Genomic DNA, 26068 nt, shown 5'->3' on the forward strand with positions numbered 1-26068 from the left:
TTTTATCGTGCATATTCACAAATGCTGAATATGACCTTATCAGTGATGATGAAATGTTTAAGAGGTAGCTTTAACTTGCAAACATGTCAGATGCATCAACTGCAGTGATATAATAATCTAAACTTATCAATTGTTATTGATAATGCAAGGTATTTTGATAATATTATGATAGTGGTTAAGCTCTATCATAAACTAACTACACTACAAAAAAGGTCAAACATTTGACGTTAAGTAACAGACATGTTTTTTTTTTGTTTTTTTTTGAAACTCAACAGCTTTTAGTGGAAATCAACATTCTGAACATTTCACAAGCATGCACATATCCAAAATAATCTTTTAAATTTGCATTTGGAAATACAGATTACAAAATAGAAACAATAGCAAAGACAATATACAACAGGATTGAAACATCATGCATGTCCACAGCAACACGCTGCGATGTTGTAAAATGACACTGGACAGTTTTGAATCAGCATATTCTGCAAATCAAGACTATGTGCAGAGAAAAAATCTGTCTTCCACATTCAATTTAATTGACATTTTTCTTTCATCTTATAAACAAATGGTCACATAAGGAGAATCACATGGCAACAAATAAATAACTACAGATCTTTTACTACAACTTACAGGACAACAGTGATATAATGCTATTCTCACTATAAGCTTTAAGTGTAACTTAAACTGTGTTTTCCAGAGCCTTTTACATGTTTCAATGAGTTGTAGAGTCATTTAGAAAACCCCATGTTATTAAAGGGACATTTTATTCAGACCTAAAACACTCTGGGAACAAGCAGTAAAGACAGAGCAACAACTCTCTCCATTTATTCTGGGACTGAGGAATACACTTTTAAACACAGGACGCCTGTTTGAGATTCACTCGTCAGCTTTTTCAGTTTGAGACAGAATTTTGCTTTATTGCTTTTTAAAACACAAGATAAATGTTTGCTGTGCTAAAAAGTAATGCAAGAAAGTGGTGTCTCAAACTAAAAACATGCAGATGAGTCAGAATAAAGGTTTACAAGACGTAGTACGTTGAGCTGATCTGTCCATCTCATCTGTTTGGTAAACGGACTTCTAACTGTTCAATCGCCAGAAACGTTTCCTATAATCAGTGTTTAGCCTCAGCTCATTGAATTTAGTGAAATTAGCGTGATGCCCTACGTGTGAGAAGTAATAATTGTTTTCCGACCAATAAAGGAATCTGGTAAAGGCATTTACTTTCAACTCTGGCGAACAAAGTTTACTTTTTAAAAATATCCTATTAACTGCCTTTTTTAAAAAAATATTCGTAACTTTAATCGAAGTTGTATTAGCTGCCTAACTTTAACTCTAACCTCTACCAATGTTAGTTTCTGTGAGCAAACTTTATGTGACAAATGAAAATGGCATCTTCTACCCTTGTCATACATTAAAGGGAACCAATTATGCTCATTTCCAGCTCTATATTTTTATTCTTGGACTCCACTAGAGTAGCTTGGCATGATTCACAGTTCAAAAAACTCCTTATTTATCTTATACTGGCCCTTTATGTAGCCCCTCAGTTCAGCCTCTGTCTCTTAACAGGCAGTCTTAGCTCCTGTCTCTTTAAATCACCCGTTCCGATGAGCCCACTCTATTCTGATTGGCCGGCTTTCCAGAAGCCAGCCAAGGGGCAGCTGAGTCAATTCTGTTAAGTTACCGCCGATGCAAACCCAACATTTCCTGCTTAACTGCTTCATATTAAAAGCATTTAAATGACTAAATAACTGGAGACTTCTATTATTGAAGAATTTACAGGAAATTAAACATGTTCCTCACCGAATTAGCAGGGCTTCCGTAGTGGCCCTAGAAGTTGGGCGACACAACAACATATGGAGATATTTGGAGCTCTTTGTTCAGCGGATCAGTTAGAAATAATGCGGGGGGGAATAGTACAAGCAGAAACAGCCACAGTGATGATGATGTTTGATGAAGAGCTGCAGATGACCAGCACACCTCCACCAGGTAAACTACTTAATTTACTTTGCCGTGCTGTGTAATGGAAAAACACTCAGCGTGCCAGCTCAGCTCAGCTCAGCATGACTACCCCAAAACAATGGAAAAATGCCATAATGTTAGCAGAGCGGAACAGGGCTGAAAGTAGAAAAGAACGCTGGAAACCGAGCAGTCAAGAGCAGTCGATGCTTTTTGCTCACAGGGATTACTTCTACATACGTTTACCTCATTATTTGACACTTTGGCCATGTTTAATATGAATATCCAACATTGCAACATTATATATATGACTGAAAAAAGGAAAAGCATAATAGGTCCCCTTTAATTTCTAACTTTGAGAATGCTCACCCAGCAAGAGCAGTGTGAGCTTTAATGCACATCCATTAAAATTAAGACATGTCGAACAACTCTACTCCAGTACACCAAACATTTTATGCAGCCAGAAACATTTGGTAGATAAAATATGGTGTACTGGAGACGAGTTGTGTGACATGTTTTCATTCTGGTGGATGATCGTGTAACCTTCATTTCAGAGTTTGAGCTAATTTCATAAAGTGAGCACTGTACAGTATTCTGGTAGTGGCAGTAGGTGAAGTCAAAGTCAAGATGCAAACTGCTTCACACAAAACTTTTTAAGGTTGTGACAAACTACTAAGGTCAACCTAGTGTCATTCCTCGGGTGTATTGACCCTGACACACTCAAACTCGATGCTTTTTTCATGTAGGGGGGAAACTGACCAACAAAGAAATACATTCGGAGCGCCGTTCCTTTCCAACACAAGAGCGCAAGCTGCACTGAAGTAAGCCCTTTCTAGTTTTGCATCCCCTAAAATCTTCACAGATAAAAAACAAGACAAGCCAAAATATAGTTTACAAAGGAAAATAGAGAATTCATCTTTTCTTTGACATGAAAATATTTCCGGAGTATACATCTGGTGTGAAACAGTCAGCATTCCAATCGGGCAAAACAGTCCCTGTTCAAAAGCCAGGAAGTCACAAATAAAGTGCGAAGCAACTAGTGGACTAAACATTGCACGAAAACAGGGAAAACAACAACAACAAAAAAAACCAACACACACACACACACACAAAAAAAAAACAGGATTACACTTTACCCAGTCCAAAACCTGACATGATAGGCAACAACAAAAAAAAAAACAATCATATCTGATGTCTTAAAACACACTCCACTTCAGCATAGCTAGATCAAAGTCCTATACATAACATGGGATAATAATCTGCCCAGTCTGTCTATCATGTCATGCAGTTGACTGTGTAATGCAGAAGCGTCAGAAGATTCAAGTCCACATATGCAAACGATCAGTGCACGTGCCAATCTGCCATCTTTGCAAGACAGAGCGCAGGGGCTGTGGGTTCTTTTCGTACGAGAATCGATTGTTTGAACTCGTATGCTGTGAGATGCTACAGTAGGAAGAGAAAAAGTGGAACAAGCAACAGTCTAATTCCTCAGGAGGGGGGGGGGGGGGGGGGGATGAGAAGGGACGACTGAAGCGCAGAGAGAGAGAAGAGTCTGGTTCGGCACCAAAAACTCCAACCGTCAGGTCATTTGGCAACTGCCACACTGCCGCAGAAAATACATTCTTTTATCATTCGTGAAGTAGCATTATACAGAGATGGAGGTAACAGAGTCACTTAACAGGAAACTGTCGCACAGGAGAAACCCAGACATGCATCCCTTTAGACTTTGTGGTAGCGTTATGTTACACAAATCAAACCTGCGGAGCTATAGAAGGCCTTCGTTTAGAGGTTTTGACTGTCAGTTTAGTCATGCATTTTGTTTCAGCTATAGCGTATGTACAAGGTCAGTGTGAACGACTAGTATTCAGCATGATGACGGAAGAAAAGGAAACTACAGGAAAGCTCAAATCACTGGCGTTATTGGCTACGCAACAGTGAAGTTTGGCTCAAACACATAAGTGTATATTTTTAGGAATGAAAACCTTTGGAAACATGTAATCTGCAAAGAATGTTTTCTATACATTTGTTTCAGTGACTTAAAAGGAAAAATCCAACTTAAGAGGAACAAAAACACTAGTATCTCACATTTCTCAAATGTTTCAATGATCTAAAAAAAAACATTCAAAGTAAATCATGTTTGACTTCAAATCCCTCAGAATTTGAGGAAAAGGGCTTATTTCTAAAGCAGCAGTTTTGTTCAACAGTCACACAGGAAGAGAAATGTGTCATGGTGGAGAGGAATTCTGTAAAAATTTACAAAATCACCAATTGAAGCACAGGACAACAATGCAGGGGGAGTGTTGCACATAAACACAACAAAACAAAAACAAAACAGAAAAGATAAAGAAAATGACACTTTTATGACAAGTGAAGCTGGATTTATGCTTCTCCATTGACGTGTTCCTCTGATCTTTAGTTAAGCGTACGATTTCACTCGTTGATTGTCAAAGCACCACTGCAACACTAGATTGGACACTACAAGTATGTATTATTCACTCAAAGTAATATAGAGATTACACTCTTAAGCTAAAACAATTTCTCGATTTATCAATTGAGAGAAAATTAATCAGTAACTATAATAATAATCATCCTATTTCAGTCATTTTTAGAGCAAAAATGCCAAACACTCTGGTTTCAGCTTCTCAAATTTGAGAATTTGCTGCTTTTCTTTGCCATGATATATGATAGTAAACTGAATATCTCTGGGTTGACTGTTGGTCAAATAAAGTAAGAAACTTGATGACATCCTTTGGGCTCTGGGAAATTAAAATTGGCATGTTTCTCCATCTTCTGACATATAGAAAATAATTCAAGTTTAAAATGGAAATGTGAGCAGATTACAGAATACAAACACGCCCAGCTACTGAAACAGGATGATAGCTGAGCTTAGCATTCATTATTTAGTCAAATAATTTACATTTTTTGATAGAGAGCAGCGAGGAGGAAGTTTGCAATTGAAATGGTTTCTCTAGATGACAATATAAATTTATCCAGCCTTATTGAAAAGGAGATTACTGATCTTTTCTTCAAATTACTCAAAGAGGAGAAAACACAAGCTGATGTGTATTTACAGTTTTGAGGAGATACATGTCAGACTCGGCTGTAAAAAACCTCCACAACAATAAACACGCTGCTGCAGAAGTATAAATCCAACTCCTGAAATGTGTTGAACAGCGTAAAAGGATACAAAGGTGGATTTTTCCTTTAAGTGTTTTGTTAGTTTTTGTCTCATTTGCATAGGAATCACAGATCTGTTGAAGGCAAACAAAACCTTAGATGGAGATGTGCAGCAGACGATAAATGGAAACAAATCGTACAACTGTAGAGGTGTGCAGTAAACCAAACGTGATTCCTTTTTCGTGGGGGTCGGGACCTCTTCCCAACAGCGCTTTAGTCGAGTAAATGATGTCTGTACACAAACATTACAATATACCAAACATGATCCCACAGACTGACACACAACTCTCAGGGAAACTCTGACAAAAGGCCATGGCAGAAGTCTCTGTGTGTTTTAACAGTTTAAACATTTTACCCAATTTGTTCTACACATTTTGGAAAAATAGTTCCAACGGATCAGCAGGGATTGTGTCATGGATGTAGTGCGAGATGATATCAATGTAGAAATTTTCAGATAAAACTTTTGTAAACACTTTTCGGTTGAAAAGGTGGCGTAAACAATTTTAGTCTCTACTACATCCCTGATTGTTTTTGTGACCATTTTTGTTGTTTACAACACTGAATGAATGGGGCAGATCTTGATTCTGTCAAAAAACAATACTTTAAACATATAAATATACTCATATTCTTTCTTAAATATAACCTTTATATGCTTCATCTAGTTAAATAAATGAAGTCAGAAATTCTACAATAAAGTCTCAATATATTCATGAAGTAATGCAAATTTGCATCAAGCATTTAGAGGCTTTGCTACCGTTCAATATGCAATGATCAACCATTAATCATTGAGGACTCCTGTGGCGAAAGTCAACAGCGTTTTTGTTAGAGCTTCCCTGTCAAGGAGCAAAAAGCCTCCCCATATTTGCACTCCTTCTCGAATACTTTAAACCCATCCTTTCGAAGTTTTTTTGTAGTTTTTTGACGCACTTTATAAAACATCAACAATTTGGCTATAAACTGTACCGCTACAAAATACAGTACATTGATTTGTCAAACCTTACACAACATAACCACAAATATCACTGACCAAAAGTTCCTCTCAAATACAAGAAAATGTCACAATAAGTTACGAAAATACGTTGTCACATTAGACACTTAAGTAGAACAGTAGAATACTCATGTAAGGCAAAATCAGGTGATTTCACAGTGACGACTTAAAAAGATTTAAGATTTTAGTGTTCTCTGGTTTAAAAACAGACAGCTTCCTTCCCTGAAAGAAAGACCAGTCTGGAGATATTGGCTTTTCAGAGCAGAAAATCAATTTGGACGCGTTTTTCTTGCTTTCTAGTTAAATAGAAATACCTGATGATTTTCTCAGAAAAAGTTAATTCAACTGGCGTAAAACCAACCCATTTCTGGAGCACGCAGCATTTTCTGGACCAGTGCTAAAAACTATGATATTTTGATTTGACCGTCTGCAGCATGGCAACACCTACCACGTCCTGTATCAGAGAATGGCACATCGAACACCAAAGAGCAACTATGGGGAGGTTTTGCACTCCTTCATTAACCAAGTAGCTTAATAAACACATATATAAATATGTTAGTAATTAATAAATAGACACAAATTACATCAGTGCAATTTTACACTATGCCTACAGAGAGCATTTTGGCATCAAATTGAAATTACGAAATGGAATATAAAATCTTTAACCAAATAAATAAATAGAACATATAAATACATAAAGCATCAAAACATACAGTACATGATGAAAATAACATTTGGTTGTCAAAAATAAAGCTTTGAGTGTGAAATAGAAAGCCGTTACGGCATGATGGGAAAACCGATTCATTTGATTACAGGGTACAAGCAAACTGGCTGTGGTGGTTTTTTCCTTGTTTTTTTTTTTTCCCCCAAACACAGCCGTTTTATCGGGTACGGTTTAGCCCAATGTCCTAGCAGCTTCCTGCTACAAGCAAATATGAACAGAAACAAATATTAAAGTGGATATGAAAAGAAAAAAAAAAGTCAAATGTGCGTTTTTTTTGGAATATATGTGGCATGTAATGGTACACTGTAAACACAGTAGGCTAGCGAAAGCGCTGAGCGACCAATCTCATTCAAAACGACAGCGAGGCCATTCCCTGGCAAGCCACTGGATGTCTTTTTCCCTGTTGTCTTTTGGTGGCGCATCGTTTCAAAGGGCTTCACGGAGTCGAGGGCGAGGTCGGACAGCTGGACGGCCATGCAACGAGGGAGAGGGTTCATCCTGCCCTTTGTTTCTCTCCATTCACAAGTTAGTGTGTTTTTTTTTTCTTCTTGTTCTCGGCCACAGTCAGCATCTCACATTACAGCCTGTCCATCCTGAACGTGTCCTCGGTGGCAGGGTCGGCGAGCACCATGTCGGGGTCATTGAGCATGTGCAGTCCGTCCAGAGTGAGGGGGTCGATCTTCAGCTCGTCAAGTGGGAACTGAGAGTCTGTGTCGAAGCTGACGTCGCCGACGCCCGCCAGCGAGTTGGTCAGCTCTTTGGAGAGGCTCGGCGGAGACTCACCTGTGACTGAAATACGTAACATCAAAGAAAGAATTGGAGGTGGACATAGAAGGATGGGGCAGGTTTGACAGGCTCCATGTGCAAACAACATTTACAGATTCCCTCCAGACATGTTTTAGAACATATAAAAATCCTCTTCTTTGAATAAAAGATGGTGTCTGACATGTTTTGTCCACAAAAAAAAGTTCAGTTATCATGATAAAAATCCTTACATTGACATCTACTCCTTCATACTTCCTTAAAAATCCAGAATCTATGAATATGCAAATTAGTTTCATTTCAAAAGTTAGACTGCTGGACACAAGATGTCTCCTTGTTCACTGTATATGTGCACTAGAGGCTTCAGGTTTCCACATCACACTTGTGTAAGTTGTTTACTGGCTCCAAACTAGTAGTGATGTAACAAATCATGCTTGTAGGTACACACCCTCAGGTTTAAGGTGGACTCAGAGAAACTTTCCACTTTCAGCAGATGAATGTGAAAAAAGCCTTCTAGTGTCGAATACATCATTCTGCACAGTGAAGCTCAAACATCCATTTTGACCGGAGAGGGACTTTGAAGTTAAAGGTAACATGGTTTTTGCCAGTTTTAACTAGTATTGCGTGGTATATTAGCTAAGTCTGGAAAGTTAATATATTTAGACAAAAACATCCAACATTATTATATTTCAAAGGCTTTCATCAACCTTAAATGTATTTAACAAACCAGTGGTTCCTGTGGTTTGTAATTTGCCGGACCAGGCTGACAAAGAATTAATGATATGTAGATACAAGAAGTCTGGAAAAATCTCCTTAAAATAATTTTTCACTAAAAGAACTATTAAATGCAGCCATGTTGTGTCTTAAGCAGACATTATTACATGTCCAAACAAACAGTGTGTGGTGTTGTGGCCCAGTGGTGGATCTAGAAAATTTTACATGGGGTGGCAAGAAGTTTTGGCAGTGTGGCATTAGAGGGCAGTGGGTGAGGGTGAAAATATACACTACTTCTGCAGCTAAATAGCAACAGAAAATCTCCAATAACTAGTTTACCGAGTGTGTTATTGTACTGGAATTTATATAAACATAGAGAAAACATACCATGAGGTCCAGCTGAAACTGAGGCAGGAGTTTGTCATGTGTCCCCCCAGTCTTAATCCCTCCCCATCTGTTTCTGTCCCTCTCTCATGCTTCTTCTTCTCTCTCATCTTTCTCATTCAGTTATTCATCCCTCCCTCAATTCTTCTCCATATCACTCCTTCTCTTTCTCTCAGTTCCTGATCTCCTCCCCTTTGTGAGTTTGTCATCCTCCGTCTCTCCCACCTGTCACTCTGCTCTGCCTGAAAACACACTGCAGCCAAAAATAGATGACGGATAGTTTGTGCGACCGAACAACTAAAACCTTCTGAGGAGAGACACGGCTGTGTTGGTGAGTCACGCGTATACAATAAGCTACAGGGGTAAAAGTGCGTCTGGTGGCGTGGCTACCTGTTAGGATGATGTTGGGGATGTTGCCATGGCTACTGTAGCCGAGCTGCTGAGAATCTTGTAAGCTGCTCCCGGTAAGACCCATCATGGCCGCCTGCGTGTAGTTGAGGGTGGAGCACTGATTGTAAAGGCTGGTGGAGCTGATGGGGTTCTCGATCATGTTGAACTGCTCCAGCTGGAAAGCAGAGAAACGGAGCTCAGAGTAAAATCAGGAACAATCTGAAGTAAACATTTCTTTCGTTGCTGCTTATTTTTTTGTGTCACCTGGTGAGAAAGAGCGTTGGTCTGCCTTGATGCCAACTGCTGATCGTAGAAGGAGTCGCCGAATATACTGCCCACCACAGGAATATGCTGTAAGGAAGATTGTGAGCCACAAAAAAAAAAAAAAAAAAGATTCAGACCAAATTTAAAGAAAAGCAGCAAAAATTAAAACACAAAAACAAAAATCAGCCAGAAGAGCAAGTTATACGGGCCGAGAAGCAGACATTTTTAGCGATGGAGTGACAGAAAACACAAGCAAAACACACAACTGAGCAGTGACTAAAGCGAATGATTTTCATGAGGAGGGCTGTCATGGTTCAGATTTTCCAAAAGGATAAAAAAAACGTGGCTAATAAAATGAAAACGTGGTGTTGTTTAATGATTTTTTGGTTATTCAAATTTCACACGCACGCACGCACGCACGCACGCACGCACGCACGCACGCACGCACGCACGCACGCACACACACACACACACACACACACACACACACACACACACACACACTAATAATTTTAACATGATAAAGTAAAACTGAGACATTGGAGTAATATGATAGTGATAATGTGAGCATGATGAGTGATGACAGTGATGTGATGACTGCGGCAGCCCTGTTCACGATGACACAAACACAAGTCGACTTAAAGGGAAATTCTAGTATCTGTCAACCTGACTGTTATATTGTTGTCCATTGTTAGTCAGGATAATTTACTCACTGCCTTTGTTGCAGAGATTTGAGGAACTTCATAAAGTTAATCAGAAAAAGGAGCACGAGCCTCCAAAGCTTCAGAAATCGTCATTCGTCTTTGAGTAGCTGTAGCTCAGGCTGTTTGCTACATCGGCTCCTGGGATTTCTCGGGACCTGCTTTGTGTGTTTTCTTTCGCTCGAACTCAGACAAATGATTGCTGTTGAATTTTAATTATTTGGAAAGCTGAAGGAGAAACTTTCTCACATCTCTACAGCAGGGGTGATGAGTAAAATGGCATGACTAATCAGTCAGATAAGAGACTAATGGATAAAAAAAATGAGACTACCACCCTGGTTGATAAATACTGGAATTTCCCCTCTAAAATATCTTCGCAATGAGAAAAGCACCAATGAACATATAGAGTCATCACGGTGTGATTGGCTTTCTTTCAGTGGTAGAGTCCAAGGCGAACCATTTTTCAACATTTGTTCACTGATAACTGATAACTTAGAGGTTGATCAGCGCATGAAAGCCCAGTCTTTAGGTTTATGTTTGACCTTACATTCTTAAGTTTACAAGTTCTCAACTAAATAAAATTATCTCTTATTTCGTTTCTAATTTTTTTCTTTTTGTCATAGTAACTGCTTTTCTTGATGTGGCCTTTTGCCAGCAACTGGCCCTGCACCTTGAAAAACACTAAACACATGAAGTGTATTATTAAAACACATGCAGCTGCTTTTGCCTTTCTGCCAAATGTTTTACTGAAGATGGAATAAGGCTCTGATGACTCTTTCCCCAACAGAGGGAAAGACATGATGTGTTTATGTGTATGTGTATACCAGCTGTAAACTGAGGCTCTGTGCTCAAACTAGCTGCTAAAAAACTTCTGACTGGCAATAATCAAGTGTATTAGTGACCCAAAATATAAGCAAGAATTACTTTGAAAGAAGGCTGTTTATGGGTAAGAAAAAAGCTAATATACTTCTTGTCCTGTGAAACTACTTAGAAATCCCTACAGCTCACTACATGAAAATATTGTTTCAATCATACTAATAACTTATGAGTTTTGCTACATTAACATATTTAGAGTATCAAATGATCAGGGCCTCCATCGACAAACTATTGCCATGTTTTCATGCACACAGTGAACAGAGTTGACAGTGGTGATGAGGAAATGAGTTATGCAGCTGTCGACACCATGGTTGGTTAACTGCTGATACAAAGAATGAAAAGCAGCCTAACTCATCTACAATTAGCTTTCCCCCAGGCGCAAAGCCCTTCCCCAAAAAGCAGCTAGCTCGGTGGGTGGGCCCTTACTTGAGGCGAACCGCCGGGGGAGAAGCCTTGATTGGAGACTGGGGAGGTTGGAGACTGAGTGGCTGGTGAGCCAGTCTGATTGCGGTACTGTTGGAGGGAAGAGGGTTAGCTAAGCACTAAGCTCTATGCCTGTCACACACAATTCTCAAAGGACAGGATGTGAGATGGCGTCAGCTAATGATCTACTCATTATATACAGAGGGTGGGAAAAATGAACACTCACCACCAAACTTTCCGACTGCCCAGTTTGTCTGCATGTGACTGTACAATAGCAATGTCTATTCATCCTTCTCTTGTGTGAATATATGTAGTTCAAAAGTAAAGTTGAATTAGCTAGTGTGTTTTAAAAGGATGGTCAAAAGTGTGCAGTATTTTGATGTGGTTATAGACAAACATCTTCAACCAACTACATCTGAAAAGCTACAAAAGCTGAGAAAACGGTAGAAAATGAATTTGTCCTGAGAGCAGCTTCCTTAGAAAAATGTGAGCATCAGACAACTAATAAAATTTTCTGCTTTGAAGGTAACTGGACATAATTTCCGGGCAGCTGTCATTAGTCACTCTACAAAATGACAAATCAATGTCAAAGCTCAGTAGAATAAGACGGATGTGAACATGTTTACCGGGATGTAGTCTAGACTGTCTGAAAACTTTCACGGAATTAGGGTGGAAAATGTAAACACGCTCAAGAATAAGCAATAGAATCCCAGACATTTAATCAGATTCATAGTTATCCGTGTTTCTACTTGACGTTTCTGACAAGATCTCCGGGTGCCTTACCGAGCTGATGCTCATGCTGGCGGTGGTCTGGCTGTCTGGGGAGGGGCTGCTGGCAGTGGCCGAACCAGTGGAGACCGAAGTTGGCAAGGCGATGAGCTGGATGCCCTGAGGCAAGGCCTGCTGCTGTTTCTGCAGATCGCTGATCAGCTGAGCCTGGGCCTGAGCCGTCAGCTGGTTGAACAGGGGGTACTGGGAGAGCTGCTGCTCCAGGGTCAACGACTCAGTTGGCAAAGCCTGCGGAAAGACGCACACAGACTCTCTTTAGGCCAGGCTCATGTGATGTGATGTGATGATTGGTGGTTTATTTGAGTATAAGTTTAGTTATAAGTCCAGTGCGGCAAAAATGTATTTAGTTTGGAATACACAGCTGGTTTTAACACAACTGTAAAACTGTCAACTACAACTTTAAGTTAAGCTGCCAGTAAAACATTACCTGTGTGATGTTTACGGGCGAGGACAGGGTGGATGAGAGCTGCTGTGGGGACTGTTGAAGATGGAGGTCAGAGGTGAGGGTGAGCGGCACCACGGGAGGTTGGCGGCGCTGTGCTGTTACAGTCATGGTGGGCTGAGAGGAGGTGGGGATCCCTGGCAAGGAAGAAAGTAACAGTACACTTGAGACCAAATCCAACAAAAAACACTTCGCCATTTCAATATGACGACTTGCACGACTGACTCTTATTTAAAGAAAGACCTCCAAAAACACAAAACAAAATATATATATTATATATAATATTTTTACATCTAGTGACTCCACCTGCAGCTAAATTCTATGATAATGAAATGTAGAATCTAAAGTCATAATAAATTAACTGTGCATATGACTTGTACATTTTGATATCTGTATGTGTGGGATGCATAACAGTCTGAATGTAAAATTAAAATTTATGTGACAATGAAAGCAGTCTCTGTATTTTACAACTCTTACATGGCAATTTTGTTTTTTCCACATTAGCTTTTCAACTGAGAGGCAGTGACTAATTGATGCTGTTGAGCCAAATTGATCATCAGCTCAGATGAGGCCAAACCATCAGAAATGATAAAAAAGCAGCCAGCAGCCTGCTGATCCAGACTGCACACTCATGCCAACACTGCATGTGCTACACTAAAGGTGGCAGATAAGGAAAAAGATTTTGTACCCTGCTATTTTTTAAAAGGTATTTTGAGAATGATGTTGGCAACATTTTTCTGATTTTATAAATATATCCATCTCTCTCTATATATATATATATATCATATATATATCATTGTCGTGTCCAACTTTAGTAGAGTGGAGCACCAAACTCCAGTACTAACACACGACACCAGCTGACCAACACCCACTGCAACACAACAAAACTTAAACCAGTGAAGAAAATAACTGGGTTGGTAATCTGTTCTGTTTCAAAAGCCCTGCGCCCCTGTCCAGCGTTTTGGATAACGATGGGTTTTTCCTGATACTAATGATGCAACAAAGAGGCTGTTTGTCCACTGCTGGAGATTTAACTAATATATACAATGATGATGTTACGGTGATGTTAATCAGTAAATAACACTTTAATTTAGTTTTTCTTGTACAGGAAGAAAAAAAATGCAGTTAACTTTTTTTTAAATCAAAAACTTTTATCTGCTTCAGCTGTTTGCCAGACAGTGACCTTCATCAAGACCAGTGAGCCTGACTGCCAGCTATATTACATATTGCAGTTCAGTCGACAAAGGACATGATTGAATGGTTTAGGACACAGTGCAGTGGAGCAAGAGCCTTTCTATTTATAGAATCAAGAATAGGTTTTGAATCAAGAATTGATTCTGAATCAAATCATGACACGAAGATTTGAAATTGATTGGTGAGATTCCCAAAGATCGTTGTTTCTCTTTATCTTTTAATTTGATTAACTAAACCAGGTACTTCATTTACATGACTATGCAGAAACTACAGCAAAAATCTAATGCATACTATCTGCTTCAACAGAACACATCTGAATATATCAGGAACTTTTCTCCCACACAATGTTATGAATGTCTTTGTTAAACAATGTTCATAACAAAATGTATTCAGCTGCAGATGAATTAGACAGTATACAGCACTTTTCCTTTGCGCTGTGAAATTTACACCATCTGTTTTCCCTCCCCACCTTACAAAGATCAAACAGCGGTTGTTACCATGGCTGGCAGCGCTGATGCCCAGGTGGGTGAGGTTGGTGGTCAGGCTGCCTGTGCTGTTGGCCGAGCTGAGGGAGGGGAAGGCCACGGTGTCCTCAGGGTCCAGCGGGGTGGACAGCGGAGGAGGGAACTGGATGTTGGTTAGATCAGGCAGCGAACCGCCGGTGTTGTGCGCAGCTGGGAGCACGGATGGGTTCAATTCCTGGTCTGGTGATGGGAATATACTAAAAGACACAAGTTCTATCAGGCATGAGAAAAACCACTCTGATATCACTGTGCTTTGTTTTCCTACGACACTGTACAAACTCTAAGCTTCGACTGACCAACACAACTATAGAAACGTTCCAACTAAAGACAAAGATACTCTGCGCCATAATGCAACTCTTTAATTTTTGCCTTTTTTCAAATCAAAAATGTTTTTGTCATCATATTCTTCAGGATTAAAAAGCCTCTGAAATAGCATTTAAACCATCATAGGACACAATATCTTACACAATATCATATACTCACTTGATTCCTGGAACATCACATGTGTTGGGCTTTGATGAATCATCCTGAGGACAAAACATAAACATGAGCAACCAATCTGAAGTGGTTTACATGTATCATAACAAGTGTGCAGCCCTTTCTTTTCCCCATCAGTACCTTCTTGTCATCCCACAACTGTTTCTGCGCGTCCTTGTCTGCATTTGACTCTGAATTCTCCGTCCCAGGCACTGTTAGCAGCAGTACTAATTAGTGAAACAGTAAGACACAGTTGCTTGCTATGACAAAATACATAATTCAAATCAGTGCAAGAAATGAGTCATCAATATCCCAGCCAGTCAAGCAGAATAGAGTGCTATGCACAAGATTCCTTACTGTCTAAAAATAGCAAGGTGACCATTAGACAGACTGAGTGGATGCCAGCCAATCTTGGTTTCATTATATCAGAGCCTCACACAGAAAAAGACATAATCCATGTATAACAGTGAATTATTGATCCTCCTCTGTAGATCACCCAGAGTCAGCTCCATTCAGAGATTTTGCTCCTCTACAGCCATCTAAGTACTGAAACAGCATACTGAAGCAGTTCTCTGCCAGAGATCAGTATCCATTTACTTCATACATATTTCACTGAGAGTCTAGATCTGCAATTGCACACCAGGAGCATAACTTCTTTGCAACATCAACTCTTTCATGTCATTTAAAGTTTGCCGCTTGCATTAGCGCACTGCGCATTAATAAATAAAAGCAGCTCTGTGTCTTTGTAACTGGATCTTCCATTACCTCGTTTAGGCTGCAACTCCTGTGATCCCCCAGCAAACACCTCTTGGGGCTTAGGATTCATGGCACTCTGATGTAAGGCGGAGTCTGAATTTGTCCTGTAGGTGTTAGAAAGATGAGATGTCAGCAAAATCCAAACCAAATCCCTGATGAAGGCACACTGCCAGTTCTTCTGTCAATTCTCTTTGTGATATAGTAGATATATATTAAGATATAGTTGCCATAATACAGCCCATGTATGGCTGCCTTCATGTCGTCTGAGTTTGGACATTTTGTAGCTACGAAGCTGTACAGTGTCATGTAATTTCATTTTTGGGAGCTGTGTTTGTCCTGGGTATCATTTTGGCAAATGGATAAGGGGAGATGGCTTACCTTCTCCAGCTAGTGTCTGGCGGTGGGGAGAGGTAAACTGAGCTGTAAGGACAGCTGTCAATGTGAATTTAGTTAAGGGTAATAAAGTTAGAGGGGATGAAAAATGGATCTGAGCTAATCCATACTTTCATGCCTCTTGGCTGATTAAAGCTAATAGACCTGACACATAATAGATTACCACACACAAGTGTTATTTGGATCCCGTTGCATTGAATAAGGCTTCAGTCTCTTGTTATTCTAATGGTGGAACACATTTCTAAGAACAATACTATCAATAGGAGTTTAACGATGCACCGTCTCGTATTGTATCATTCAGTATCTCTCTGTAAATGTGAAACAAACAGTTCACCTCAGTCTTTGGCCCCATTTACACCTGGTATTAACATGTGATCTGTATCTGGATACATTATCTGGATAATGACATCTGATTAATGGGTCTTTGCATTTACACTTGGTATTTAAATATATTCTTGTTTTCACAGCTGTGATCGGATCTCAATATCCAAATTAGCCAGGCGGAGCTGGCAGACTTGTCAACAAACGTATTGTGTCCCAGGTCAAGGAAACTGCTGCCACGTACGGATATCACTCACTTTTTTGTGAGGGGAGATGTCTAGTTACCACAATTACTTGTAGCTTTTACGGAGCTTTCTTTAGCTGGCAGGAAGAGACGGAGCGAGGTGACCTTTCAACTTGCGGGGACGATTTTTTTCTTATGAATGTGACCACACTGTACAGATTGCATTTACACCTGTCTGAGATCTGATTACATTGCCACCTGACCATTTCCAGATGTGGTCTGGCCGATCCGATCGCATTCTGACCACAATGCGTTCTGATTGCATTTACATCTTGCATGAACATATGTTTTCTATATCCGGATAATGTATCCAGATACAGATCACATGTTAATGCCAGGTGTAAATGGAGTATTTGTTTGAAATCCTGATGGGCAGGTTGGCACCCTGCATGGCAGCCTCCGCCATTAGTGTATGAATGGATGAATGTGTTGTAAAGTGCTTTGAGTGGTTGGTAGACTAGAAAAGCGTTATATAAATATGGTCTATAAATGCAGTCCAAATCTGTTGAACTATGCAGCGCTGTGGAGGTTGAGCAGACATGATTTCTCCTTTTTCTATCATGACATCTCGTGTTTTTTTATGTGTTGAGAAACCACCGTTAATTAATCTGCTTCCCTGAGGTCTCAAATGATAATTGTTTTTTATGTATTCTTCACAACCCACAGGTGCACACCTTGTTTAGGGTTAGTACGCCTATGAATAAAAAAAATCACAGTCTTATTAGTCTAATAAACATGTATTTCACCTGGAGAGGTTTTGCACTTTGTCAATTGTTGACTATTGGTTCAACACGACTGTTATGTCTCTGGAAATATCTAAATCGTTCAAGCTAACTGACTTAAAACAACATAACCTAAGTGTGTCTATTACTGGAGGTAGGCTAAACAGACCGAGGTTCAAGTATTTCCAAATGACTGTCAAGATGCCCAAAGAAATAACAAATATAGTCAACACATCCTCAGCAACATGCGTTTCAAAAAAAAAGGATATCTGACGTCCATGTTTGTCGACCGACAGCGGCCGGCGGTGAGGAGACGTGATGCGGTTCCGGTCACGGTAAACACGCTCCACCAGCCCATGGTGCCTGGTTGTCCGACTGGTATCCAGCACCGAGTTCTAGAGTGAACACACTCACAGGTCAATGAGTCCAGCCACACAGCTTACTTACACAAAAAATTGTGCCAAAAATGTCTTAGGATCAATGGTGCAAATGTGTTCATTTCAAAATGAGTCAAGCCATGGGCCCCCCATATTGATGCTTGAGTTGGCAAATGTATTTAAAGATGGAAAGCCATGACAAGCAATGATATACTTTAAAATTTAGGAACCAAATTACACTGCAGGGCAGAACTGGTGACCTTGTAGTAAACTTCTGGCTTCCTTTCGCTCCTGAACCATAAGACAACCTGGTCTGACTACACAACTGTGATGGTGTACTGCCATTGTAGCTTAAGCTAAGCCTGCACACTTTCCTAAATGGCTTTATTGGTAACTCTGTTTTAAGCCAATCTTTCACCAACACTAGAGATGCACCTGCAACCTTTTTATATCCAATATTTTCACCAACAGCTAACAAAAAGGTACACTGAACGAGAATAAACCATTGATTTACCAGCCGAGAGAGGCTAAGGGCTCACCTGAAAAGGCAGGTCAATGTTGCCATTTCCAATCTGATTGACATTGGGCAGTGAGCCTCCATAGTACTGTCCACGATTCTGCCCTAGTTGCAAATACTGGGTCTTCTGTAACTGCAACTGTGCAAAGTAAAATTGCATGAAAGCATGAGTGAATGATTGATCTGATACACAAAAAAAGTGATGCTGAAAATGAGTGATGCCTGCCAGTCCACGGTGGTGAAAGTGAAAGATTAAGGAATCAATTTTGACAGATGAAACATGATGAGACAGGCACATGTGGCTGTTTCATGAACAATCAACATAGACAAAAGCAAATAAAAATCACATCAGCTGATGAAAGTGACACCTGACTGACAGCTTGGTGTTATTACAATCAGACTCAACGTGTAACACACCTGGCCCATTTCATTAGCCACATGTCTTGATGCAAAGCCAGTCACAAAAGTCATGTGTGTTATTACAAAAACACTGTGATGGAAGTCCTCTCATGGATTGCAGTTATGACCAACAATGATATGAACAAATGATATGAACAAATGAAGTGGATTGATGTTTGGATGGAAACACAAAAGAAATCTGGCAGAGGCCACAAAACTAACTTGTTCATTTAATTGTTTTCCCTGCAGTAACTGGCAGTTCAGCTCAGGTTAACACTGATGCAGCGTGTGGTAAATGGACATCATTTCCAGCAATAGGGCCAACAATTAGCCCAAACGTTTCCTGGCAACAAGAGTTTTATTCTTTTGTGGTTAACAAAGCTGAGACAATTAGTCAGTTAATCCATAAGTTGGTCCACTGAAACTTTATTTGCAACAATTTTAATAATCGATTAGTCATTTAAGTCATTTTTCAAATAAGTCTTGTTCCTGCTTATAAACTCTGAAGATGCTTTTTTCTATTTTCTATTATTGTAAACTCAATATCTTTCAGTTTGTGAGTGTTGGTTGGACAGAACAGATCATTCCACTATTTCAATCGAGGAAAATTAGATTTGAGTACACTAGGGCATCAGTTAACCATTATTTTCATTATAGATTATTCTATTCATCTTCTAATTGATTTAATGTATAAATGCTAATCATTTCATCTATAAAATGCCCATCACAGCTTCCCAGACGTCAACGTGATGTTATCAATAAAATAATTAGCAGATTAATCAGCAACTATTTACAGAAAGTTGCCAAACTTACCCTGACTTAAGTTAACAGATGTAGAGTTTAACAGTTAAATCTATGGTAGGTTTTAAGGGCTGAAACTAAATACATAAATACTTAAATAATCATGTAATTAAATCCTTAAATAAATGAATAAATGATTACATAATTTAATGCTTAGTTGTCACCATAAATAAATAAATCGCAAATTAAATAAGACATTAAATATGTAAATGTTAAATGTATTCATTTATATATATATATACATAACACATATACACTTCTATATTTATTTATTTATTCGTATAGTCATTTATTTATTCACATATTTATCTATTTATGATTTTTTTTAAGTGAAATGAATAAATGCGTCAACTTCATCCATCAAAAGTCAGGGGTTGGACTCTGCCCTGCGATTGGTGGTTGAACTTGAATCTACTACTTTTGCCTAATTCAAGATGGCAGCACCCGGTCAGGACCTTGATGAAATCTTTCATGCTACCATGGTAGATATGTGGGCTGTAGCTGAGCAAATGGAGGCAAATGCCAATTCCTATGCTTTTTTAGATCAGATTGGGGGCTTCGCTGAATGAATTGGAATAATATCGACCCTGACTGACACAGAAATTAATGAACCTGTATTCACGATCCCAGATCCTGTTGGGTCTGTAACATTGTTCATTGTTTGACTTTTGATGGATGAAGTTCACACATATATTTATTTTGCTGCAGCAAGTTACACAATATGTAATATGTACAAATATGTAAATATATAAATATATATATATTTTATATATATAAAAATGACTCAATACACAAATAGATTTAACATTTATATTTTTAATGTCTGTTTTATTTAATTTGTGATTTATTTATTTATGGTGACAATTAGGCATTACATTACATGATTAATCATTCATTTATTCAAGAATTGAATCATAAAATTATTTATGTATTTATATATAGACCCTAACCCTCAGCCCTTAAAACTCTCCATAAAAAGCTATGAAACAGAGCTAGTAAAACAGAAGCATGTGGGTTGTTTAAAGCTGGCTAATTGTTTATTATTTACCAGAACAAAACAAATCAACACAAATATCCTCTGCAAGACTGCACAAGCACTAACAAAAACGAGACAAAACAAAACAACAAAGTTGAAGAAAATAATTATTTCAAGATTCTATGGAGCACTGCAACATGATTTTAACAATAAAGATTTGGATAGTAAAAAACTTTAAAAAATGAAGGAGGGAACTGGAACTGAACACTGTAATTTCTGAAAACAAATGGGATGAAACATGCCTGTCTGTTCATAAACTAACAAATAGTCCAAATTTGAGGGAGTTTGACTGGAAGGTCAAAAACAGGTATTTCAGAACTCTGGTCATAATGGCGAAATATGGAAACTCTTCTCGATTATGTTGGAGGGGTCATGGCCACCAGACATTTGACATATATTATGGGCCTGTCCAAAACTGCGGATAAGGAAAAGGAAATAGAACAGATTTTGGATACACAACTAAACTTTGAACCAAAGCTATTTATCTGATGAAAATGAAAATGAATTTATTAAGGAACTTACTTTTAAAAGCTAAAATAATGATTATAATCTTACAGTTGCAGCCACAACCCTCAAACATAAAACAATGGCAAAAAAAGGTGAATGGAGGTGTTTATTATGGAAAAGGTCACAGCGGAAATACAGCTGAAAATGGACAGTCTTATGGATGGTCACCATGGATGGATATTGGCTATGCCAAAAACAAAGAGCTAGCTAGCTCTTGTGTATTTTTATTTTTCATTTATTTATTTAAAAATAAGTATTTATTCAGTTATACCATGTTTGTTGTCTCTTTTCCCCCCCTCTACATGCTGTCTCTATACTATGAAGTTTATATGTGAAGATATATAAGAGAATGTGGAGATGTTTATGTATTAAATGATAGAATGTTTGAACTGTATGGCACAAATAAAAAGTTTTTAAAACAACGACAACAACAAAAATAAAAAAAACACCAACAATGACAAACAAAATATACAAACATTGTTCTGGTAAATAATAAAAAATCTAAAAATAGATATAATTAAAGCTGACTATTTCTTTTTTATTATTATTTACCAGAACAAACAAATCAATACAAACATCTTACACAAGACTGCACAAACAAAAACAAACAAACAAAAATATACAAACATTTTTCTGGTAAATTAAAAAAAAAAAATCTAAGCTGACTATTATTTTATTACTTACCAGAACAAAACAAATCAACACAAACAAAAACAAACAAACAAAAAAATGCAGAAAAAAAAACATACAAACATGATTCTGGTAAATAATTTTAAAAAATCTAAGAAAAAGAATATACATATAACTAAAACTGGCTAATCTTATTAACAAAAAACTCTGATGTTTACTTGTTGTTAAAATAAAAACGTGGTTAATATGCTACCGACGGCCAACGTTGAGTCAGTAGTGGATGGTTCACGGGGGGGTGGGGGGAAATCACAGCTGGGAAGGTTGGTTAACATAACTAATGCCAACAAAACCTCTCAGACATCTCAGCCAGCTCTGCTCCAGTTTCCAGTTTCGTGTCTTTCAGCTGACCTGCCTAACACGTTGTTAAACAGTGATACAGCTACATGTCAGACGGTTTGTTTGCTAATGAAACATCAGCAGTGACTGTTCATAATCAGCCACAGACACATCATTCACAATCCCAGCAAGCTAGCTGAGCTACTTAACGCAAAGCGGCTTGTTGTACTTGAATTAATTGTGTGTTTTTCTGCAGGCTGAGTGAAATCATAATTGAGTGGTGATGCGCTGAAGCAGCTGAGGACGTTAATATTAACTTTAGCTACACTAACGGTCAGATTTATCTCCGCAGCGGTCGCTAGCTGCCAAAACAGCGATGCAACAAAATGTAAATATCCGGGGTGTGAAAGTCTTACCCGTGCAGCTCTGGTGATGTTCAAGTCTTTCATCACTTCTTCAAATGCAGCCGTCTCCTCCGCCTGTTTCTGGTTATGCAAAGCGATTTTTTCGCTAAATTTGCGAGGATTGTTCGAGGACGCCATCTTTCTCCTCTTCTTCTGAATGGAATGTTACGCTACACACCACGCTAGGGCCTTCTGGTGTCGTCATCACGCACTGTCAGCGGCACGAAAGTGGTGTGTCGCTTTTCACAGAAACTCGAGACAGGCATTGATGTGAGTTGCACCTTTGGTGGGGAGCTCACAGAAACGCTGATACGTTTATTTCGGTCTTGCCCCCATATAAAACAACTGTGGAGTAAATGGTCACGATTTATTGCTGATCATGTCTCCCCTCACTTAGTATTACTTTGGAAAAATGTATTGTTTGGATTCACTTAATATGGCAGGAATCTGATTAAAAATTAATTTGATTAATTTGCTTACTATTTTGACCAAATTTTATATTCACATACCAAATTCTTAAGCAAAAATCCAAACTTTTCAGAGCTGACTGTCCATATAACAGAATAATTTCTTCAATATCTGAATGTACAAACAAAAAAGCTGTTTAAAAATATGACCACTGTAGCTTACAAGATATTTATTTAACTTTATTTTTACATTACAAGCTTTCCCCTGGTGTTTTTGTAGATGTATACACAAGGTACTGTAAACTTGTTGTACATTTGTTTCAATAAAGCTGATTTGTGGGTATCGATAACAAAAGTGATTTATGTAAAATAAAACAAAAGAAGACACAACTAAACATCTACTTTATGAATGTCAGTATACATCAGGATTCTGGAAAAAAAAAATTGAGGATTATTTTGACACTCAAACCAACCATTCAATTAAACTGGAATCCAAGGATGTAATACTAAACTATGAAAGCAAAAACGAGAAAGTTCTGTCAACTTATTAATTTTACTGGGAAAATTTCACATCCATAAATCTGAGTTCTCAAGATCTCGCCCATCGATTGAACTTTTCATGATTGAATTTAGAAAGTATTTTGAGTCTATCCAACTGATAAACAATGAGAAATGTGCACATACAGTTAGTTACTCCAAGATTTATTTTAAGAAATCTGATTTTGTTGCCTACTTTTTGTTATTTTCTATTTATTTATTTATTATAACTTTTATCTTTTGTCCTGTTACCATCTTGACTGTATCAACAAAATGAAAGTGAAGTCCTTTATGTTATCTTTATTTCATTATGATGCCTATTTGTTTTCTGTTATTGTATTAATGTTGCACATGTTGTGATGCTTTCTATAAATAAAGTGATGGGAAAAAAGTGTTGTTTGCTCAAGCTGTTGGCAGATGTGTACGATCTGATACGATGATACAAAACAATATTCACTATGAACAGTGGTGGAAAAGTTCTCAGATCCTTTACTTCAGTAAAAGTAGCAATACCACAATGTAAAATTACTCCATTACAAGTAAAAGTCCTGCATTTAGTACAGAAGTATTATCAGTTAAATTTACGTGAAGTATTAAAAGTAAAAGGTAAAGGAAAGAAGAAAAAACTAAATTCTGCCACACAAAGTTTGATTAATTTTTCAGATTTTTCTCTACACTGCATTACTGTGAAATATTGGAAAGCTTTATCTCTTTGGGCCTCGAACAATTACTAATTTGGTGGAACTGATAACAACTCAAACATCTGTTACATAACATGGACCCACAACTACACATGGGGCTTACATGCCAAAAAGTTTGGGAACTAATGGTTTAATCTTTAACTTTCATTTTCTTTGTATTTTATAAGCTTATCATATATTATTTAATGTAAACATTTAATCTGAAAAGTAACTACAGCTGTCAAATAATTGTAATGGAGTAAAAAGTACAAAGTAGCATAAAATGGAAGTACTCAAGTACAAGTACCTCAAAATTGTACCTAAGTACTGTACTTGAGTAAATGTACTTAGTTACTTTACACCACTGATAATGAAAGAATGTTTTGTGCTCAAGATGCTCGACATAATTTGTGAGCTAAATATAGAGTCTAAATATAGTAAATATCTTGTAAATAGTAAAATAAATGATACATGTTTATTAAAATAAAAATGTCCACCAGAAAATGAAGTTCTACCTAGAGCAAGTTAACTACTATTTTTCTTAAGAGCCAGGAAGCCAATCAATATTAATACATTTTTTGAGACAGTGATGGGTGTCATGGGGTCATATTGGTTTCATCCCACTTCCCATGTCTTTGAGTTTTGGTGAAAAATGTTAGAGCTGCATTAAAACTGCTCTGATTTATGTGCTTAAAAAAAACAACAAAAAAAAAACTTACAAAATGTACAAAACACTGGTCAAGAGACAGTAATCTGGGAAATGTTATACACTGTAAATACTTAATATTGCCTTTTGAAAAACAGCGTATTGCAACTTTATGCACTGATCAACTTCTGCAGACTCAGAAGTTGGTAAAACTGCACAGTACATCCAAACCCTACAATCTGTATAAAACATGTATCTGAATCTGTTTTATTATGAAACATTAGGACATACAAAAACTTAAGAACATGTTTCAGTGATGAAATATAGTAATACCTTCCTTAAACATATCATTGCCAGAATCAGGAAATGGATACAGTATTGGCATGTTTTAGAGTAATGCTTCTGCAGCGTTGCTTTCACTAGAGATAGCGACTGGCAGATGGGACAAAAAACTATATTAGTCAAGTATACAAATATTCTTTGTTGACTGAGAATCAAAATAATATAGACACAAGTCTGAATAATGTAGTGTATGTTTAAGGCTAATTTAGAATAGAAAGCTTGATTGGTGCTTTAAGATGCATACCATGTATCTGTGATGTCAACACCAACTAAAATGCTCCATCATCTCTGCTGTGCATGTACTTGAACATGAGAAAAAAATACAGATTACAGCTATAATCAGAACTGGAAGCCTTTTTTCTTTAAATTATTGCATCATCTTCATTTATTATTTGAAAACTAAAACCTCAATATCACTACGAGTCCTAAGAGGTTGCTTCAGTTTGCAACACAACTGGCATAAAAAGTAAATATAAACGTTCTTTTTAATATAAAGCTGTTTTCTCTTTAAGCGTCTGTGTGAGGGGATTGATACAGTTTATAATGTGAGGCAGCACTTCAGTAAATTTGATATAGAAATACATCAACCCATTAAAAAACAGCATCTGAAGGGTGTTTTTAAAAAATGACACACCTTTAATAAAGGATACACATAAAGCTACACAAATGTCTACATTCCCCGTTGACTAATTATATTGCACTTCATCAATATAATGTGCTTTTACTGGTACAGGTAAAACAGGACAAAGACTCACTAAGGCAGACAGGAAACAATTTTAAAACAGACATCCCCACCATCATGTTAATGGTCACATAGATAGTCAGGAAAACAAGAATTTTAAGCTTGATTTAATTTCAGCGGCAGAATCAGATGTCTGATGTATACTGCTTTGAAAAGTGCAGCAATGCAGTTGAAATGAACAACTGGAGACAGTATCAACCATGACAAATTGGTAGTACTTTTTGGTGAATCACAGATTTGTAAGGGTTTGAACTATGGCTCAGAAGTTAAATCTTCACTTTTTTAAAGACTGTTATCCCATGCAAGGATAAATGTTACTGTGTTGGTTTTTTATGCAAGATGCAGCACTTGTTTAACACAAAGAGCAGCACACACTGACACCCCCATGGACACACACACACACACATTAATGATTTATGTAGCTGCCGTAAGAGGACCACACTGGTTTGTTATGTTGACTGAGAGGACAATTAGTGTGTCAGTGGGGGT

The 26068-nt window shown here is 37.9% G+C and overlaps 1 protein-coding gene across 4 annotated transcripts; it reads right to left on the bottom strand.

Annotated features, from left to right (window-relative positions):
* Positions 1 to 512: 512 nt before the first annotated feature.
* crtc1b (CREB regulated transcription coactivator 1b) lies at positions 513 to 25320 on the bottom strand. Of its 4 annotated transcripts, none has more exons than XM_067596658.1 (14): positions 22238 to 25320; positions 18135 to 18251; positions 17486 to 17613; positions 15917 to 15976; positions 15548 to 15642; positions 14924 to 14994; positions 14789 to 14832; positions 14279 to 14502; positions 12573 to 12724; positions 12140 to 12373; positions 11360 to 11446; positions 9357 to 9443; positions 9093 to 9267; positions 513 to 7631 (listed from the first exon to the last, which is right to left on the bottom strand). In XM_067596658.1, exons 1-14 carry the CDS (start codon positions 22361 to 22363, stop codon positions 7420 to 7422), a joined length of 1812 nt encoding a protein of 603 aa, XP_067452759.1. In that variant the 5' UTR covers positions 22364 to 25320; the 3' UTR covers positions 513 to 7419. The 4 variants fall into 4 exon arrangements, with proteins under 4 accessions (XP_067452759.1, XP_067452758.1, XP_067452761.1 ...); XM_067596657.1 differs by having other exon boundaries at positions 14924 to 15009; XM_067596659.1 differs by lacking the exon at positions 513 to 7631 and adding an exon at positions 7639 to 8955 and having other exon boundaries at positions 14924 to 15009.
* Positions 25321 to 26068: the final 748 nt, after the last annotated feature.

This window comes from Thunnus thynnus, chromosome 8, assembly GCF_963924715.1.
Source record: "Thunnus thynnus chromosome 8, fThuThy2.1, whole genome shotgun sequence".
In the NCBI taxonomy this organism is placed as follows: Eukaryota; Metazoa; Chordata; class Actinopteri; order Scombriformes; family Scombridae; genus Thunnus; species Thunnus thynnus.

Excerpts from the sequence above, each read along its gene's own strand:
- crtc1b (XM_067596657.1), bottom strand. The coding sequence starts at position 22,363 with ATGGCGTCCTCGAACAATCCTCGCAAATTTAGCGAAAAAATCGCTTTG. Across the intron at positions 14,833-14,923 it reads AGTTGTGGGATGACAAGAAG|GATGATTCATCAAAGCCCAA; the intron begins GTACTGATGGGG and ends TTTTGTCCTCAG. Across the intron at positions 11,447-12,139 it reads CCAGCATGAGCATCAGCTCG|TACCGCAATCAGACTGGCTC; the intron begins GTAAGGCACCCG and ends TCCCTCCAACAG.